Source organism: Ylistrum balloti, unplaced genomic scaffold (assembly GCF_031769215.1).
Source record: "Ylistrum balloti isolate Yb309-2 unplaced genomic scaffold, AGI_CSIRO_Ybal_v1 Utg371844, whole genome shotgun sequence".
In the NCBI taxonomy this organism is placed as follows: Eukaryota; Metazoa; Mollusca; class Bivalvia; order Pectinida; family Pectinidae; genus Ylistrum; species Ylistrum balloti.
The window spans coordinates 152,475-174,764 of record NW_026782914.1 but is presented as its reverse complement, the minus strand read 5'-3'; the positions used below and the strand labels follow the sequence as shown (position 1 = coordinate 174,764).

Genomic DNA, 22,290 nt, shown 5'->3' with positions numbered 1-22,290 from the left:
GCTATGCAACCAAATTTACTGGAGTGAAAACAAAAATTAATATCTGTGAAAACAAATTGGTTTAAAATATATCTGGGACAATTTGTCAGTAGAATTTGATCTTGGCCATGTAATGTATTTTCTTATGCAAGCTGAATAGCAAGGTCAATATTTTTGAAATGTGTATATAGTATACAAGATTTATCTTCTTATGTCAGTGGTTTGATACTGTAATAGGAGTTATTTCCCTTTGATTTGTTGACATTATATTTTAGATGAATGAGAATATAAACACTGACAGGAAATTTATGGAATGTTTGATTGTCAGAAAAGAGTAATTTGTCTCGCCACTTTGCAGGAGCAGAAATGAATCTACAGTGTCACTAATTTGTCATGGCTCGCATCAACCACAATAAGTTAATTGTCTTTAGATCACTATTCATTATTGTTTTTGGACAGTTTAGTAAGACAAAGAGTTACAGAATACAAGACAGCATTCCACAGATTTCTATTTATCACATATGTAACTTGTGTTCTTCTCTAGTTCCACAGAATCCCACTGCTCTGACAGCTGAGGTTTTGAGTAGTACAGCAATACGCGTGTCTTGGGCCATCAGTGATCCAGAGCCTGGACCGACCAGTTATACCTTGTATATAATACCAGAAACACCAGAGCAAAGTCAAACTGTAACCATACAAGGTGATTAATTATCAATTATGGACCTTTGATGAAGTCAATATTGTATGTGTTATATAGAAAATTATTGACCGAGGTAGAAACATTATGTAAATACCTCACTCTGCCTACACTGTATGTAATGCCAGAACCATCAACTCGATCAGACACATTGCCAGAACACTGAGATAAGGCCAGGTAATAGGTGTCAGGCAGAAGGAAAACCTGTAACATTTACTATTGTACAATATAAATGTCTGGGTAGTAATTTTATATGGTTGACTCATCAGTCAGTTTAGTCTGTTGAAAAATTTTATATATTATATTGTTGTCTCTAAGTCATCATTGCGCTAGAAGATAACTTGGGCTTGACAAGTACCTGTTTCAGGTTGGTTTCAACCCCAATCGGAATGGAAATGTGTACCCGTTTACCTGAGTCAGTATCACCTAGTACTATTGTAAAATGTTTTGAAGTACCTCTATGCCGTTGTAGGCGGTCTGTTGATAAAAAACAATGTTTGATATGCATGTAAACATATATATCTGCTGTATGAACAGCTGCTTTGTTGCACTGACAGTTGACACTTTCTCATGGCCAAGAAACGTGCAACAGCCTAGACCTAACACTAGGAATTCCTCAATATACACAAGGTATACATGCACATCCAAGACACATTGAACGGATATTCAACATGGCTTCCTAGATTAAATCGTATGATAATTTTAACTCTACAAAGTCTGAAAACAGATTGTAGCAGTTATTTTCCTGACATAGTCGATAATATCCAGACTACCATGTATGTCTTAATCATGTTGGTTAACCGATAATACTTGAACAATTGGCATTCATCACCAATACCATCCTTTCTTGAATTTGTGGTGAACATGTTACTAAAACTTGCAGGTATCCAGGTATGGGTCAGGTTGCAATGATTTAGTACCCAGGGCAAAATTTGTGTACCTGTGACAGCCCTTAAAAGAACATGTGATTTTCTAAATAGTTATGCACGCATAGATAAATAGATAATTCAGACATGTCTTAGGTATTCATAAAACAATAAATAGACATACACTTATGCATCCTCACATTTGTTGTTTGTTGTCAAGGATTCTCCACCAGGACGTACAATGTGACAAGCTTACAGGAGTACAGAACTTACCAGTTCAATCTGACAGCCTCTACTGTATTAGGGACAGCTGTATTCCAACAGTCATTACCAAGCGCCAAAACAAATGCTGCAGGTATGGTTTGATTTTCAATTATGTGAGCCAGAATCTAAATTCAGTAAGTGACTGACTCCATCCTTCCAAAACTTGTTATCTTAGTGGAGTTTTTTAGTTGCTTGCTGTGAAAAGTCTAGTCTATGTATGGTGCTACATAAAAGTTTTGCATTGAGTTGTGTAGCTCAAAAAATTTAAGTCTGATGTAAACCAACTTTGGTGTATATAGCTAGGTATGTAGTGGACATTTCAACACATCCATCATTTATAAAATATTTTGCTGATTTATGATAAAGCAACTCTGAAAGTTAGAGTTGGAAACACATAAAGGGAATGTTTTTTGCCTTTACTACTAAATCATTCTGAACTGTTTCTATCATTTCATAACTGTTTCTACTACTAGGACAGCTGTTATATCATACTGTATATAGGTAATAATAGTTAGATGACTGTTAAGGTCCATGGACCATCTGTTGTGGATTTCAGCCATCAGATTGATGACGTACATGTTTTTTCACCTCATGTGTTTTAATTTTCTCTAAATACATAAAAACATAAAATTAACCCTTTTCTTTCAACTGGCGAAAGGGTGAAACAGATGGAAGTCAAATGATACTTCAATCTCAGAATATAAATGTAACATAACAATTATGTACATTGTATATCTGTCAGTTCAAATTTTGAATGAAACTGGACTGTCATGTTCAACAATTAGCCCAGTTTCTCATCAGTACCAGACATGGTGCTATTTCATGCAAACCTGGAACTTAGTCATATTGTAGTATCTTCATCTGAGCCCACCAAAGAGGTTATATGTGTTGAGTATTTAAAAATATTTTTTGGGAAAAAACTTCAGATTTTGAGGAATTACTATGTCTTTATAGCTTGTTCTATTCTTTTCTCAAATACTTCAGGTTCCCCTTGATGTCATTTTTATGCCATTTTGATTTTGAGATTATCAGGAAAACAAAATGGTTGACAGGCAGCCATCTTGGATTTTGACAATGAAAGTTTGCTATTGCTGCTTCTGGAGAAGAAATTGATGGATCTTTCATAAATTTCATATGACGGTTTCTTTTGATTTTGGAACTGATCTTAAAACAAAATGGCTAAAAGGTGACTTTCTTGGATGTTGACTAAGAAAGCTTGATATGGATATTTCTATAGAAATTCTGGATGAAACTTTCTTAAATTACATATGAAGGCTACCTTTGGCCCTTGGTTGTGCCTTTTTGATCTTTGGGTTGATCAAAAATGCAAAATGGCTGACAAGTGTCCATCTTTGATTTTGACAATAAAATTTTGTGATCATCATATATTTCTTCAGATGTTCAGATGAATCTTCTCAAATCATTGTAGGTTCTTCTTACAATTGGCCCCTAGATGTGCCCTTTTAATTTTGAGACTGGCCAGAAAAACAAAATGGCTGATAAGTGGCTGTCTTGTTTTCATCCAAAATCAACAAGTGCTTTAAGGTTGTTCTCCCATATTTTTTCACCTAACATGAAAGTGCTGATTTAACTTTTTTTTTCAAATTTATAGTAACATTAATAAAAAAATCTGCGGTTTTTGTATTTTTTCTCCATTGACAATGGGTGAAATAGATGGAAGTCAAATAATGCTAAATATCCAATTATATATATTTAGTTAGGTTTTGCATTTAGGTGTGCATTTCTCCATTTATTTTGATAACTGTTTCTGGTTGCTGATTTTTGGCATAGAGAGTTATATGTTGACATTATACAGTTAAATGGTAGACTAACCAAGAAGACATAACAACTTCCGGTTAGCGCCTGATAAGGCTTGCTCCCGTTAGCTCGTGACAATTTTTTATAATTTTCACGAATTGGTGAATTTATCCTGGCTGATATTGGCCAGATTATTGTTTAAGTAGTTCTAGTTTACTTTTACGCTCCCACTTACTTGGTGAATAATATAATCATTTCACATTTTAGATATTTAATTTCCAACACACGAGATCATTACCGTTGATGTGGGACGAAGAGACTCAAATTTCTAACGTATATAGATCATAGAGCTTTTTGTGATTTTTCGGCCACTTTTTGACATCTCGCCCACTTAACAAAACATCTAGATAAATATTACATCTTGACTGAATTTATTTTCTCTGCTTAGTTCTAATAACATGTTCTGTTAACGTATAAGTTGATACGGACATCTGTTATTGTATTACATGACATTATATAGCACTCGACGAGTCATACGTAAATTTCTAATTAATACGGTATGACACAATTATTTAGACCATTTTGACATTTTAGTAACATTCTTTGATTACATAATATCATATTCAAAAGTAATAATTGAAGAACTCTATTTATTCTTTAACTGACGAGTTTGTCATTCAACTATATTACATCGGAAACGACATTTTGTCCACTAATACACTAGGGTAATAACATTTAGTATAATAATCTGTTCTCATTTAAGTTTGTGTAATTGATTAAATATGTTACAGTACTGTAGATCTGTTCTCCTGGCACTGAGACCAGTGAGTTTATCTAGTGTTAGAAAATGTTTGAATGTTAGACAAACGTCGAACGGGACCAACAATTACGTTCGTATGAGACGAGGCACACGTGCAGGCAGGGGCGCTGTCAGACCGATACGTAGTGTGATCGGTATTACGTGTACCCCTGGCAAAGCAAACAGCAACAGTGGTGTAAATTACAACAATCTCGTCCAGATAATCACCACAAATGGTATGTCAACATCGCAACCACCCTTGTCTGGACATGCTGCAGCAACAGCAGAGGTATCAGTCATCAGAACCATTGTGCAGCCGCGCTTCGATGTTAACAGGTGGAAACCAATAACATCTATATTGCACGATAACTTGGTTGTCATCAAACCAACGACTGAGAGTCAGCAAAAGCCTGCCGTCTTGCTTAATTTAGTATCGCTAAATTGTCGCTGGGTGAAGAACAAGTCATTGTCTATCAGTGACTTCATTACATCTCGGGATATCAATATTCTAGCAATAACCGAGACTTGGCTGGGCTCAACCATTGATGACCAAATTCTTGCTGAGCTTATACCAACAGGCTATGACATTCTCCACAATGCTAGACAAGGCAGACATGGTGGAAGAGTGGCTGTCTTGTTTAAGAAAGGATTAAGTGTGAGAAATCTCGATTCCAACAACGAGGATTCCTATACACACTTTGAGCACATGACGTGTTCCGTCACCACTTGTGATACACAATTCAGACTGCGTCATATACAGGCCTCCCCCTTCTAAATGGAACAGTCTCCGTAACAAAGTCTTCTTTGATGAATGGTCTTCATATCTCGATCAACAGGTTGTAGCGCCACAGGAGCTGATTATCGCTGACGACCTGAATTTCCACTTGATGATAACACTAATGTTGATTCCCGACAATTCGCCGGAATCCTTGACTCCCGGGGGATGATACAACATGTGACAGAAGTTACCCATTCACATGGTCATACACTAGATGTGATTATCACAAGGGGAAGTACTTCTCTAATCCACGGAGCAATTCTAGTTGCAGATCCATGTCTGAGTGACACTAAGGGAAACCTATCTGGTGATCATCTTGCTGTCTAGGCCACACTAAATTGTGGTAAACCAAAACGTGCCAGAAAAGAGGTCAGCTTCCGGAAATTCCGCGAAATTTCTTTACCTGATTTCATCAAAGACATTCAGTCATCTTCCGTCCTTCAGACTACTGAGGGTGGAGTTGACTGTCTTGTTGAAGCATATAACTCTGGTATCGAGGCTCTGATCGAGAAGCATGCACCTCTTCACTGTCAGACCTAACGCGCCTTGGTACAATGAACAACTTCGTGATGCAAAACAATTGCGGAGGAAGGCGGAGAAACGTTGGCAAAAGACCAAACTAACCATCCATTGCCAGATATACAGAGAACATTGTCGGGCAGTCAGTTCACTACTCATTCAACGTAAGAAGGATTATTATTCAGGAAAAGTCACAGAATGTGGATCGGATACAAGACAGCTTTTTAGACTCACCAGAGACCTTATGGGACATACTGGTGAAATCGCCCTACCAAGCTGTTCTTCTGAAAAAATCTTGTCCAACAAGTTCAGTGATTTTTTCCAGGATAAAATCAAAACAATCAGGCAAAAGATTGATGTTGTGAACTCAACTTCCGACACTGGCATCTCTGCCATGGATGCCGATATCCAATTCTCTGGTGAACCTTTGACGCAGTTCACTCCAACAACTGAAGAAGAATTGCGCAAGATCATTACAAACTCTCAATCGAAATCCTGTGAGCTGGACCCGCTTCCCACAGTTTTACTGAAGCAATGTCTTGATGCACTGCTCTCCTTGATCACCTTAATCATGAATAAATCATTAGCAGAGTCTAGGGTTCCATTGTGTTTCAAGAAGGCTAATGTAAGACCACTGCTGAAGAAGCCTGGACTGAACAAGGAAGAATTAAAGAACTACCGTCCGGTGTCAAATCTCCCTTTCTTATCTAAGATCTTGGAGAAGATTGTGTCCCAGCGACTTGAAGCTCATCTCAATGCTAACAGTCTTCATGACAACTTGCAATCAGCCTATCGCACAGGACATTCCACTGAGACGGCCCTGCTTCGTGTCTACAGTGATATTGCTGCCTTTCTGGATAACAAGTGTAGAGCAGTTCTTATCATGCTTGATCTGTCTGCTGCATTTGATGTCATTGACCATGGCACACTGTTCAAGCGTCTGGAGTACTCTTATGGGGTGACTGGTGATGCATTACGCTGGACCCATGCAGTCTTACTTGAATGAACGACGACAGTGCGTTGCCATTGGATCAACTGTTTCAGACAGCAAAACCTTAGACTTCGGAGTTCCTCAGGGGTCCGTTCTGGGACCTAGAAAATACTGTCATTATTCGAAACCAATCGGGAAGATTTGTTGTCGTCATAACCTTCAGTACCATTGTTATGCCGACGACACACAAATCTATATGGTTATCAGACCTCAAGACAACTGGGACAATAGTAGCAAGTCTTGAAGCCTGTCTAAATGACATCAGTGCTTGGATGAACTCAAATATGCTCAAGCTCAATCAGGAAATGACATAACTTATCGTCTTTTCCCACAAGTATCAACACACTAAAGGTCTCCAGTTAAAGGTCGGTGCCCAAACTATGGAGGCCGTCCAAGCTGTGAGAAACCTTGGTGTACACTTTGATAGCTCTCTGAACATGGAGAAACAGATAAACTCAATTGCCAGTTCCTGTTATCACCAAATCAGAAACATTGGTGGTATCCGTCAGTTCAACACCACAGATGCATGCAAGACACTGGTACATTCTCTTGTTACTTCTAGGTTAGACTATGGTAACGCGTTACTCGTTGGTGTATCTGATACACTAATGAGCTGCCTGCAGAGGGTACAGAACACTGCAGCACGCCTAGTTACCTGTACTCGAAAGAGGGACCACATTACAGCAGTTCTTTACTTATTGCATTGGCTGTCCGTGCGATTCCGGTCACAGTACAAGATTTTGATGTATACATACAAGGCAATAAATGGAACAGCTCCTGAATATTTGCAAGAACTTGTCACCGTTTATCGGCCGTCACGATCACTACGATCAGAGACAGAATCCTTGTTGTGCGTTCCAAACTCTCGGACTGTGACTTATGGTAACCGGTGCTTTGGAAAGGTAGTGGCCACTTTGTGGAACAGCTTATCATCTGCTACTAGAAAGTCAAAATCCCTGGCCAAATTCAAGAGGGATATTAAAACCCACCTGTTTACGTCTGCATTTTAGACTCTCACGCAGACGTCCTGTATATACATACTTTCACCACTACTTACTTGATTTGGTTACTGTGTTACATATGTTAATTACTGTGTTATACATGTTCTATAAATTTTGTAGTAAGATTATTATGTAATTGTGAAGCGCATTAGAGTATTTTGTCAAAATAGATAGTGCTCTATATAAATGTTGTATATTATTATGTACATTATTAAGAGGCAGACATGTTTAAGTTTCCTTAGCTAGAATTAGTTAGAAGAAGCAACCTGGTCCAATTTTCTGTAAACCTACTTTGATCCCTGTACATTAAGGCAAACTCTTCAAACAAGATCTTGCCACTGGTGGAATAGTGCCCACATCCAGGACAGCTGATTAGGGCTAGGATATTTTAACCTTCAACCCTATTTTCTTTTTCTTCTGGCTACTAGAGTTTCATATACCTTTTCTTGACATTAAAATAGCCCCATATGTCAGATACCTTTTGTCCCACAAATAAGTACGACCTTTCTTAATTCTGCCGTGGAAATGGATACATTAAAATAGCCCCATTTGTCAGATGCCTTTTGTCACACAAATAAGTACGACATTTCTTAATTCTGCCCTGGAAATGGATACATTAAAATAGCCCCATTTGTCAGATGCCTTTTGTCACACAAATAAGTACGACCTTTCTTAATTCTGCCCTGGAAATGGATAGGACTGTCACCTAGTAACAAATCAATGCTTAGTATTATTTGTGTTTTACCTACCTAGCTTTAAGAAAAATTGTTTCCTATTATTCAATAGCTCCTGGACAAGTAAGCAACTTTCAAGTAGTTCGCCCAGATGGTCCAAACTTTACAACAGTGAGGGTGTCCTGGGAACTTCCAGCAATATTGGACAGAAACAGTGACATAATCAAATACATGTTCTCACACAACTCTACTGTTGGGGTAAGCTTCTAAATAATTTGATAATACTTTAGGAAAGTAAGCTTCTGTATCTATATATTGCATGACCAGAATGTAAGCTCCAGAATACAGGTATGAAAATATACACTAAAAATACTAATTAATGCAAGGTCCAGTGGTATTCTAAAAACTGTCAAATTAAAAATGACCTTTATCACCACTGATCAATATTTAATATGGCTATGATCACTGTTCAGTCATAACTACACAAGTTTTCTGTTTAATTTTCAGTCGGTAATATTAGTCAACCAACAAAATGTGTGATCCTTTTGCACAGATATGCACAAGATAGTGTTTCATGCTTGTATATGGATGATAGACAGATAATGTATGCAGGATATGTGCACGTTTTTGGTGCTGTGTGCATTACCACAACTGTATATATGACCACAAGATTGTAACTTGTGTATTGAACTCCTACTGAGGTCCATATAATTTTTAAGTTAACCTTTGATTAATTACTCATTGTTATTTTTAGTTTGAAATTACTGAATATTTCTCTATATTTTAAATTCTTTGTTTTTATCAAAACAGCTCACCTGTTTTAATAAATTTCAGAACTTGGGCACAGCCCCAGAAGAAATACTTGTCAATGGCAATCCAGCTACTATAACAAGGAACCTAAAAGTTTTACCACAGAATATTTACTATATTGAGGTGAGTAGTTTACATTTATTGTTGTATTTGAATACTGTTTCAAAGAATCTAGAAGTGCAGGCACCACAGTATATGATAATTATTCCCTATCAACAATGTCAGGGAAGAGATTTTCCTGTATCTGATGTATCTCACTTTGAATTTGTATTAAAAGGTGCTGTTCACTTTTGTGTCTTTTGTATAACTTCCAAATTAGTTCTCGAGAAGTACTGGATGGATCTTTCTCAAATTTAGGAAGTGGGTGCCCCTTAGTCCACAGTTATGCAGTTATGATCTTGTACTTATCAGAAAGACAAAATGGCTAACAAACGACTATGTTGAATATTGGCGTTTAAAATTGTTATCTTAAAGAGGAATTTCAAAATTTCCTATGATTAAGAGCAAAAATTAAGTAGAGGAAACAAAAAGAAGGGAAAAGATCCCATATTTAAAGACCAAATAAAGATCAAACAATAGTTGACACCAAGATCCCATTGGTTCCCTTGCAAAGGACCATAAGACATTGTATGACAGACGAATTGAAGTTTAAGTGTGTAAAGGTCAAGGTCACCTTTACAACTTTTAGATAAAAAACTGTTAGTACCCTAGTAAATTCCTTTCTTGAAAGATTTTGATATTTTGCACACTTTGCCATATTCATTATTGCAAATAAGTCAAGGTAGAACCCTAAGTGTATTTGTATGGGAACAGGAAGTGGAACACTAAATACTTACTATATAGTACACATGTTTCTTAAATACTTAAACTGCTATAAATCTCTAATACTTAAACTACACCTTGTTCCATTATATCTCTAATACTTAAACTACACCTTGTTCCATTATATCTCTAATACTTAAACTACACCTTGTTCCATTTAATCTCTAATACTTAAACCACACCTTGTTCCATTTAATCTCTAATACTTAAACCACACCTTGTTCCATTTAATCTCTAATACTTAAAGCACACCTTGTTCCATTTAATCTCTAATACTTAAACCACACCTTGTTCCATTTAATCTCTAATACTTAAACCACACCTTGTTCCATTAAATCTCTAATACTTAAACCACACCTTGTTCCATTAAATCTCTAATACTTAAACCACACCTTGTTCCATTATATCTCTAATACTTAAACCACACCTTGTTCCATTATATCTCTAATACTTAAACCACACCTTGTTCCATTATATCTCTAATACTTAAACTACACCTTGTTCCATTATATCTTTAATACTTAAACCACACCTTGTTCCATTATATCTCTAATATTTAAACCACACATTGTTCCATTATATCTCTAATACTTAAACTACATCTTGTTCTATTATATCTCTAATACTTAAACTACACCTTGTTCCATTATATATCTAATACTTAAACCACACCTTTTTCGATTAAATTACTAATACTTAAACCATACATTGTATTTGTGAATCACTAATGATGATACCTCTATATCTCTATCACGAATACCTACACTACACTATGTACAGGTGTATATCTGATAATTATGCCACATTTTGTATGGGTGTATATCTGATGATTATACCACATTTTGTATGGGTGTATATCTGATAATTATGCCACATTTTGTATGGGTGTATATCTGATAATTATGCCACATTTTGTATGGGTGTATCTGATGATTATGCCACATTTTGTATGGGTGTATATCTGATGATTATACCACATTTTGTATGGGTGTATATCTGATAATTATGCCACATTTTGTATGGGTGTATATCTGATGATTATGCCACATTTTGTATGGGTGTATCTGATGATTATGCCACATTTTGTATGGGTGTATATCTGATGATTATACCACATTTTGTATGGGTGTATATCTGATGATTATACCACATTTTGTATGGGTGTATATCTGATAATTATGCCACATTTTGTATGGGTGTATATCTGATAATTATGCCACATTTTGTATGGGTGTATCTGATGATTATGCCACATTTTGTATGGGTGTATATCTGATGATTATACCACATTTTGTATGGGTGTATATCTGATAATTATGCCACATTTTGTATGGGTGTATATCTGATGATTATGCCACATTTTGTATTGGTGTATCTGATGATTATGCCACATTTTGTATGGGTGTATATCTGATGATTATACAACATTTTGTATGGGTGTATATCTGATGATTATGCCACATTTTGTATGGGTGTATATCTGATAATTATGCCACATTTTGTATGGGTGTATATCTGATAATTATGCCACATTTTGTATGGGTGTATATCTGATAATTATGCCACATTTTGTATGGGTTTATATCTGATGATTATGCCACATTTTGTATGGGTGTATATCTGATAATTATGCCACATTTTGTATGGGTGTATATCTGATAATTATGCCACATTTTGTATGGGTGTATATCTGATAATTATGCCACATTTTGTATGGGTGTATATCTGATGATTATGCCACATTTTGTATGGGTGTATATCTGATAATTATGCCACATTTTGTATGGGTGTATATCTGATAATTATGCCACATTTTGTATGGGTTTATCTCTGATAAAAATGCCACATTTTGTATGGGTGTATATCTGATAAATTTGCCACATTTTGTATGGGTTTATCTCTGATAAAAATGCCACATTTTGTATGGGTGTATATCTGATGATTATGCCACATTTTGTATGGGTGTATATCTGATAATTATGCCACATTTTGTATGGGTGTATATCTGATAATTATGCCACATTTTGTATGGGTGTATATCTGATGATTATACCACATTTTGTATGGGTGTATATCTGATAAATTTGCCACATTTTGTATGGGTTTATCTCTGATAATTATACCACACCTTGTACATCAATTACTTTTAGCTATCACAGATTGTACAAGTTTATAAAACTAACAATTGTTACATAGATTAGCAAAGTGTTTCTGTAACCCTCATATCAAAGTCTTTACAAGTACCTCAGTCATATATGTGTACAAGTACCTCAGTCATATATGTGGTACAGATGTATCACAAATACATGTGTTATAAATTGACCAGATATATCTTTCAATTAGATGTAACTTATTTTACAGGTGTATGCAGTAGGTACTGACCAAAATGGAGTTAGTTATAATGGAAACAAACATTTTGTGGTCTATTCAGCTCCTGCTGGATGTAAGTACTTGAATTAGCTTTATGCAAGAATCAGTATTGTTTTAGGGTCCTGGATTTCAGTCTGCTTTGTTATAAGCATTAAAATATTGTCTCCATCCTCCAGTCTTACCATAAAGCAATGGATTCTGATTTGGGGACATCTATATCAAAACCTTCAAACATTTCTATTAGCATATTTGTCATGTTACTTATTTTTGTTAACTCTGATTGGTTTATTGGTTTTCATTGACTGCTGCAGCTGTTTAGTGTTTCTTTTCCAGCTAAATTCACTAACATTAAAACTAAGGATGTCAACGAATAATCGAAAAGAAAAATGATATTTAATTATTCATTTTCACAATTGTTATATATATCAACTTCTGGAAGTTTGCTAAAATTAATCTGTTAACTGTTGACGAATTGTCCAATTTTCATTAAGGTATAATTTGTGTTCAAAGCTGGACACCTAGCTGTGCCATTCATCAGAAAACTAATTGGCCTATTGCCGAAATAAATTGGGTTTGCAATACACAATTCAGCTAAAGTCAAATCCTTTAAATCCTCCCTATTCACATGTATTTGCTCTAAGATATTATAATTTGTTTCAAATCAAACCAAAGATCATTCCACCTTTCAGTATTCAGATTTCCGCTCTTTTACAAAACACAAATATTCATTCGGAATGATAGAAATTTCACCCTAGCTCTTGAATTCACTTGAAGTTGACTTTTCACTTCATGAAATGATTAAATCAGACACTGTTTGTTGCACCTTCTGTTCATCCTTCTAGATATTGGAGTTAAAATATAAAAGTTTTCTACATTTACATACTGATGGTTCAAAAGATAATAAGGTTGTCGCAGTCATGGTTACACAAGATGAAGCACCGGCTACCCAACAGTGCCTCAATATTCTCGGTGGAAGCGCGAGCTCTCTATCTCGCCCTTGAACATATTCAAACAAGTAATGAGAGCTGTTATCTATTCAGACTTTCTTTCTGTAGTAGAAAGTCTTAGCAATAGAAATATCAATAATATTTTCGTTCGTAATACATAAGTACTATATCACTACTTACATCAAACTTTCATATTGCTTTTTGCTGGGTTCATTGGCACATTGGCATACCAGGCAATGAAAAAGCAGATCATGCCGCAAAGGCAGCTTTATCGCTATGAGACCCCGAAAGGGAAAATAAGACAATATTTTGCTTCAAAGTGTTACTCCTTTTTAATACTGGATTTCAACAAAATTTGATCTGAAATGTCATTGAGATTAGAGAATCATTACTGATCTTTATAAAGTGGATTCCACCTTTAGGGACTAGTAGGCAGGGCCCCAAGAGAAATTAGACAAGATTTTGCTTCAGGATACTACTCTGTCTTAATGCTTAAATGGATTTCAACCAAATTTAGACTAAAACATCATTGAGAATGGAGAATCATTTCTTAAATTCAGAAAGTTGATTCAACCTCTAGTGAATAGGAATGACCTTCATCTACTTGAAAGGTCACAGGTATCAAATATGTTAAAATCTTTAAACGATTTTCTGCATATATTAGGTTAGTGCCCTAGTTAAAAAATTTTCTGTTTCCATATAAAACTTTTCACAAATTTCAGTTTTTCTGTACCAGTGCTTTGAAAACATTCAAGATAATTTGCTCAAAAAAACTTTTTACACTTATCAGACTGGTAGTATATTTCGTTATTTTGCTATGGGGAAATGCTCCATTTAAATGTGTTTTCTGTTACCATGGAAACAGATAGGTAAAATCACAAAGTTCAGATTTTTCAGACCAGTTCCCTTAAACCATTCAAAGTAATTACCGGGTACTCAAAACTTTACACATACATCAAACTAGTAGTACTCTAGTGTAAGTTCTCAATTTCAATACTTTGTATTAAACAATTGAAAATAAAAAATAGAAATTAAACGTGTTGTAATATAAGACTCTTTTCTATATGGGTATGTAGGATAGGGATATTCCACCTGAGGGGTCACAAAATGTGGTAAAACCCGAGGCTTGCCGAGGGTTTTTACCATATTTTGTGATCCCGAGGGTGGAATATCCCTATCCTACATACCCATATAGAAAAGAGTTTTTTTCTCTCATTTCTAATCTCATATTATCAAATATTTGCACTCACCTCGCGGTAGCCATCACTGGACGCTGCCATTTTTCAGATTTCTATTTTTTTTCCTTGGGCCATATACATAAAGAAAATGCTGAAATAGATTCTCCATCCCCGAATTTTGCAAACTATGTTTGTGGTCGAAAACATAATATGGACTTTGAATGTAAACATCCAACGTCAGTGTTTAACTGTTTTTTCTTCAAGCGGGCTGGGTCAAATACCCTGTCAAATATATCACCCAGAGACATGCGTACGCGTTCAAATATAGTGCCTTAAAGCACGCAATAAAACAACACTTTTCTTTTTAATATTTACTATTGCTCAATGTATAGTATATCATAAACACTTTTTACATCTTTGAACATGTTGGTCAAGTTATTAATACTACTTCACTGTCAATAGTAATCTTACAAATCTTACACATTTATGAATGGAATTCTTGGTTTGCTTGTGAGATGACGTCACTTACGTCACACATTTCACGCCACACCGACAGGAGGAAAGTTAGTCACTGTCACTTTCAATCACACGTGGACGACGGCGGAAAGGCTGAGTCCCAGGGTTGGTGATGTTGATATTTATAGAACAGTTTTGTTAATACGAGCCTGCAAACAATGACTCCAATCGACTATGCGTGTTTGTGGATGAAGTGGTTGACATGGACATAGTCGATGAGCGGGCGGGAAAAAACTATGAATTACTCCGCGTGCGAAGCTTTATTACACAGGCGCCTGTGTAATAAACGTCTATCATGACCATGTTTATTGCCCTGGACAGGCCTATCTGACACAGGTGGAAATGAGAGAATAATAACATATATATATATATATATATATATCAGTGTGTGTCTTTCTTTTAAATAGCTAGACGCAGAGGATAATGTCACGCTTTGCATTATCTTGTGGTACTGGACTGGTACTGTCAGATGACGGTTGAGGCCAAAGCATGCGCCCCTTGTTTACACATCCCAGTATCAATTTATTAGTACATTCCTCATGTTTGGAGAATTAATTACTCACCTGTATGACTGAATAATTCTTCATTGTCACAGCCCCACCTCTGGATGTCGGAGAAACAGTGATTCCAACCAGTAGCAACAACAACATCCAACCTACACAGACGTCTTTCTCACTTACCCTTACAGATGCTTTCTTCACCAACTCAATTTACGGTGGTATAGAAGACATGGCTTTGGTGTTGTGTAAGGACTCGTGTAAAAATCTTGGTACGTTTTACAAAGAAAGACATGAATTTGGATTGTAAATTCTAGAGCTGAAGAACAATTACTTTTTATTTTAGTTTATTTGATTTTGTCTCAAAATATTGATGTATGTATATAGAAAGACCATAAATCACTTTTCACAGTTACAAAACAAAATAAAAACTACCGTGAAATGTTCATTAACCTGAAAAAATATGCGGTACTTTGATTTGTGCACGTTGATAAATCGTCATGTTGTTATTCTTTAAAAGTGTTTATTGTCACCCTGATAACTGTCCTGATTCCTTTTTTCTTTCTTGAATAGGTGACCAATCAGAAGCAGTATCAAGTAATTACTTAGTCAACGTAGATGGTTGGAAAGTTGCTCGTTCAAAAGGCTATACAGATGAATATAGAGCAATGTCAAAAACAGAGTTTACCTCATATATCAATCAAGGTAATACACCTGTATGTTGATCAGGGCAATTTTCCTCACATATTTCACAAAGTGATAAAATAACCTATTTCTTACCCAAGGTATATCCATGCTTTATATAATACTAATGTGAGATTTCCTTGTCTTATCCGAGAGTGGAGACAGGAATTCCCTCGTCAGGATGATAGCATACTATATGACACCACAGTAACAATTCAATAACTATATATTATCAATGGCATCAAAGCTGTGATGGGACGCACTTTTACAACAAAACACATACCTTATAAGGCAAGCTAGGTGAAAAGTTTGGTGATTTTTTAAAATATTATTTTGGTAATAATTGTATTTCAGACTGATTCTTGACATTGAAACTGATTGGGGTAAAATGAAGTTTGATTTTTTGGGGTGTTGTTTTGTTTTTTTTTTTGGGGGGGGGGGGGGGGGGGGGGGGGCGATTTTTAGGTAATCTGACCCAAAACGCCGTTCGTTGTGCATAAACTTTTTCTTTAAAACCCTACTCCTCTTTCATACCTTGATGGATGTCAACCAAGTTTTGCTTGGTGCATCATTGGGTGAGGGTGATCATTTCATAAATTCAGAATTTTGATTTGATCCTTAGGGGTCAAGGGACAGGGCCCAAAAGGGGAGGTGCTGAAATTAGCTTTTAAATGCTACTCCTTCATTCTGCCTGGATTGCTTTCAACAAACTTTAACCTGATTCATCAGTTAGGGTAGGCATTTATTTATTAAACTCAGAAATTTGATTTGACCCGCAGGGACTTAAGGGCAGTGCTTCAAAAGGGAAAATTAGACAATATTTTGCTCCAAAACTCTACTCCTTTTTAAGATTTGAATGGTTTTCGACTTAACTTGATCTGAAACATCAATGAGAATGGGAAATGATTTTTGAAATTCAGAAAATTGATTTGACTCCAAGGAACCTTGGGGCAGGCAGGGCCCTAAATGGGAAAGTTAGTCGATATTTTGCTTTAAAATGCTACTCCTTCTTAATGCTCAAATTAATTTCATCAAAATTTGATGTGAAACATTATTGAGAATGGAGAAAGATTTCTGAACTTCAGTAAGTCAATTTGACCCCTAGGGACTTGAGGGCAGGCCCCAGAAGGAGAAGTTAGACAAGAATTTGCTTCAAAATGTTACTCTTTCTTATGCTTGAATGGCTTTCAATGAAATTTGGTCTGAAACATCATTGAAGATGGGAAATTATTTCTTATTAATCAGAAAAGGTATTTGACTCCTATATGGACCTTGGGTTGGGATCCAAATGGTGAAGTTAGCAATGTTTTGCTTCAATGAATTAACATTGATATTGTTGAATGTCACAGAGATCAGAATTGTTACTTATAGCCTTCTTGGATTTACATTGAAAATCCCCTTAGTAATATTGAATCAGTTAAAATACTGCAACAAGGACATATTTGTTTTAGACCATTTTGACCTGGAGTGTTGACCTGGTAGAAAATGAAGCTTTGAGATCAGATATAAGATAAGTGAGTGGTGTAGGCTCCTGAAGTCTTTTGTTACCTTGCATGGTGATTTTGCTTTACAATGCTTAAGACAAACTTACGCTCAATCTTTGTTGCAGCTGGTACATCAGGCCGACGTAAGAGGTCAACCAACACATTTGTGGTGGAGATTGGAACAGCGACAGATTGTGCATCATCAACAGAGACCTATTGTAACGGACCTCTTGAAGCTGGTTCTGTGTATTTGTATGTGTTAAACTTACTTTGAACTTGCGATATGTCTTGTATCATGATTGAATTTTATTTGATATCTTCTCATTTTGTTCTTTATTTTGAATGTTGTTTTAGGCTTGTTTACACACTGCTTTTCAGCACCTCCACATGTTATTTTCCCATTTAGTTTTTTAGTGCATCTGATCTGAAGATGGCCTATTGCTATCATACATAGTCTGTCACCGTGCATCATCTACCATCCACAAACTTTTCCTTTAAAACACTTCTCCTGCTTAATGTCTTGGTGGATTTGAGCAAAATGTGGTCTGAAACGTCATTGGGGATGGGGAATGATATCTTAAATTCAGAAAGCTGATTCGACCCCTAGAGTTGCTACTCTTCCTTAATGTTTTATTGATTTTATTCCAATTTTGTCTGTAAGATAAGTAGGGGTTGGCAAATATTTCTTAAATTCAGAAAGTTGATTCAACCTGTAGGGACTTAAGGGCGGGAAAGCAAGGAGTAGCAATGATACCAAACATGCAGGAAGTGATGCTGAGATTGCCCTGACCAAATCTTATTTGTTTTGCTTTGGTCCAAAATCCTGCATAACTCATCTAAAACAAATAGTCTGATTCACTTCTCAAGTTTCATTTACACCATAGAAGAAAATATTTGAAGTTTGGTTCGTTAAGGAAAAGAAAGAGATGATGTGTTGTTATTTGTCAGTCTGATCAAGACTTTAACATGGTAACCATGGTAGCCATTTTGAAACATGATTTAAAATCAACCCATATGAATTATAGATGTGTGGCATGTCACTTAGATAGTTAGATAAAGAGTGTTTATCGTCAAACTTCAGATATACATTGGCCAGAAAATTATTTACGTAAATAGGTCATCAGAAATGCTATTGGTTGATATCTGTTCTCAGTATATAGCTAAAGATATAAGATTGACAATTGTTCGTGTTTCAGTGTTAAGGCTGTTGTGTGTACCGCTGGAGGTTGTACACTGTCTGCACTCTATGGACCATACTCAACCGAAAAAGGTAATTTAGATATATTTCCTTGTACAGTTCCGCATACATTAAACTCATCCCTAATCATAATACCTGTAAATATGTGTATCAAATAGCACCTGATTATCAGTACAGCTTAGACCAAAGTTTTCTGAAATTTCTTAGCTGCAGTGTGTTATTACATGTAGTGTGTTGACCTCAAATTCTAAATGAGCTCATGACTTTGTGTTCATTGATATCCATCAATCAAACTGTCTTTGGATGATGGACACATGAACCCCTTGAATGTTACATTAAAGACTGAAACATTTTACACTAAAGTTAACTTTAAATATGTTTCTTCACTCTCAGTTCCAGATTCGGGACCAGACGTCGGTGTCATAATTGGCGTTGTTTGTGCAATTGTAGCTTTCGCCGTCATTGTTGTTATCATTGTTGTTTTTATCAAGAGGAGGCAAAGGTATGTTCCATTAAAATGTAGAATAAAGTTTGAAAATAAATCATGAATTTTTACTTAGCACCCAATGTAAAAATTACACCCAGCTATTTCCAATATGTTTACACAAAGGTGTTAAATAATCCGTCACTACACACTGTTGTTACATAAACAGTCACATATTATACATACCCACAGGTGTTACCACTATATCTACACACAGGAGTTACATAAAAAAAGTCACACATTACACACTTGTGTTACATAAACAGTCACACACTAGACCTACACACTAATGTTACATAAACAGTTTCACACTGGTGTTACATAACAGACACACTAGACCTACACACTGGTGTTACATAAACAGACACACTAGACTTACACACTGGTGTTACATAAACAGACACTCTAGACTTACACACTGGTGTTGCATAAACAGATACACTAGACCTACACACTGGTGTTACATAAACAGACACACTAGACCTACACACTGGTATTACATAAACAGACACACTAGACTTACACACTGGTGTTACATAAACAGACACACTAGACCTACACACTGATATTACATAACAGACACACTAGACTTACACACTGGTGTTACATAAACAGACACACTAGACTAACACACTGGTGTTACATAAACAGACACACTAGACTTACACACTGGTGTTACATAAACAGACACACTAGACCTACACACTGGTGTTACATAAACAGACACACTAGACCTACACACTGGTGTTACATAAACAGACACACTAGACTTACACACTGGTATTACATAAACAGACACACTAGACTTACACACTGGTGTTACATAAACAGACACACTAGACCTACACACTGGTGTTACATAAACAGACACACTAGACCTACACACTGATATTACATAACAGACACACTAGACTTACACACTGGTGTTACATAAACAGACACACTAGACTAACACACTGGTGTTACATAAACAGACACACTACACTTACACCACAATCAATTTCTGACTGGCACAGCCAATGACAAACACTCCAGTGTATATTAGACTAATATCATATATGCCCCCAAATTATATTGGCAATTCACTAGATATAAGGCAGATTATGGGTTCAAACAGATCACAAAATATGTATACACACAGATACCAGTTGATAGTTTGACTTTCATGGTAACACGTGTGTAAATAATATTTCTGACTGTTTTGTTACACTGTTTTGTTACATTGATTTGTGACACTGATTTGTGACACTGATTTGTGACACTGATTTGTTTTACTGTTTTGTTACACGGATTTGTGACACTGATTTGTGACACTGATTTGTGACACTGATTTGTGACACTGATTTGTGACACTGATTTGTGACACTGATTTGTGACACTGTTTTGTTACACTAATGTGTTACATTGATTTGTGACACTGATTTGTGACACTGTTTTGTTACACTGTTTTGTTACACAGATTTGTGACACTGATTTGTGACACTGTTTTGTGACACTGTTTTGTGACACTGATTTGTGACACTGTTTTGTGACACTGATTTGTGACACTGTTTTGTGACACTGATTTGTTACATTGATTTGTGACACTGTTTTGTGACACTGTTTTGTGACACTGATTTGTGACACTGTTTTGTTACACTAATGTGTTACATTGATTTGTGACACTGATTTGTGACACTGTTTTGTGACACTGATTTGTGACACTGTTTTGTTACACTAATGTGTTACATTGATTTGTGACACTGATTTGTGACACTGTTTTGTTACACTGTTTTGTTACACTGTTTTGTGACACTGATTTGTGACACTGATTTGTGACACTGTTTTGTTACACTAATGTGTTACATTGATTTGTGACACTGATTTGTGACACTGTTTTGTGACACTGATTTGTGACACTGTTTTGTTACACTAATGTGTTACATTGATTTGTAACACAGATTTGTGACACTGATTTGTGACACTGATTTGTTACACTGTTTTGTTACACTGTTTTGTTACACAGATTTGTGACACTGATTTGTGACACTGATTTGTGACACTGTTTTGTTACACTAATGTGTTACATTGATTTGTGACACTGATTTGTGACACTGTTTTGTTACACTGTTTTGTTACATTGATTTGTGACACTGTTTTGTTATATTGATTTGTGACACTGATTTGTGACACTGATTTGTGACACTGATTTGTTACACTGATTTGTGACACTGATTTGTTTTACTGTTTTGTTACACGGATTTGTGACACTGATTTGTGACACTGATTTGTGACACTGATTTGTTACACTGATTTGTGACACTGATTTGTGACACTGATTTGTGACACTGATTTGTGACACTGTTTTGTGACACTGATTTGTGACACTGTTTTGTTACACTAATGTGTTACATTGATTTGTGACACTGATTTGTGACACTGATTTGTGACACTGATTTGTTACACTGATTTGTGACACTGATTTGTGACACTGATTTGTGACACTGATTTGTGACACTGTTTTGTGACACTGATTTGTGACACTGATTTGTTACACGGATTTGTGACACTGATTTGTGACACTGATTTGTGACACTGATTTGTGACACTGATTTGTGACACTGATTTGTGACACTGATTTGTGACACTGATTTGTGACACTGATTTGTTACACTGATTTGTGACACTGATTTGTGACACTGATTTGTGACACTGTTTTGTGACACTGATTTGTGACACTGTTTTGTTACACTGTTTTGTTACACAGATTTGTGACACTGATTTGTGACACTGATTTGTGACACTGATTTGTGACACTGTTTTGTTACACTGTTTTGTTACACAGATTTGTGACACTGATTTGTGACACTGATTTGTGACACTGTTTTGTTACACTAATGTGTTACATTGATTTGTGACACTGATTTGTGACACTGATTTGTGACACTGTTTTGTTACACTAATGTGTTACATTGATTTGTGACACTGATTTGTG

At 35.9% G+C, this 22,290-nt stretch overlaps 1 protein-coding gene across 1 annotated transcript in view; it reads left to right on the top strand.

Moving 5' to 3' along the window:
- LOC132563747 (tyrosine-protein phosphatase 10D-like) overlaps positions 1-22,290 on the top strand; it is a 35,942-nt gene that overhangs the window by 4,631 nt on the left and 9,021 nt on the right. The window contains exons 5-14 of the mRNA XM_060228496.1: positions 524-679; positions 1,763-1,897; positions 8,439-8,584; positions 9,161-9,259; positions 12,320-12,401; positions 15,565-15,738; positions 16,040-16,171; positions 17,760-17,886; positions 18,831-18,904; positions 19,226-19,334. Of these exons, the coding sequence (XP_060084479.1) occupies positions 524-679; positions 1,763-1,897; positions 8,439-8,584; positions 9,161-9,259; positions 12,320-12,401; positions 15,565-15,738; positions 16,040-16,171; positions 17,760-17,886; positions 18,831-18,904; positions 19,226-19,334 (1,234 nt within the window). The remainder of the gene's footprint in view (positions 1-523; positions 680-1,762; positions 1,898-8,438; positions 8,585-9,160; positions 9,260-12,319; positions 12,402-15,564; positions 15,739-16,039; positions 16,172-17,759; positions 17,887-18,830; positions 18,905-19,225; positions 19,335-22,290) is intronic.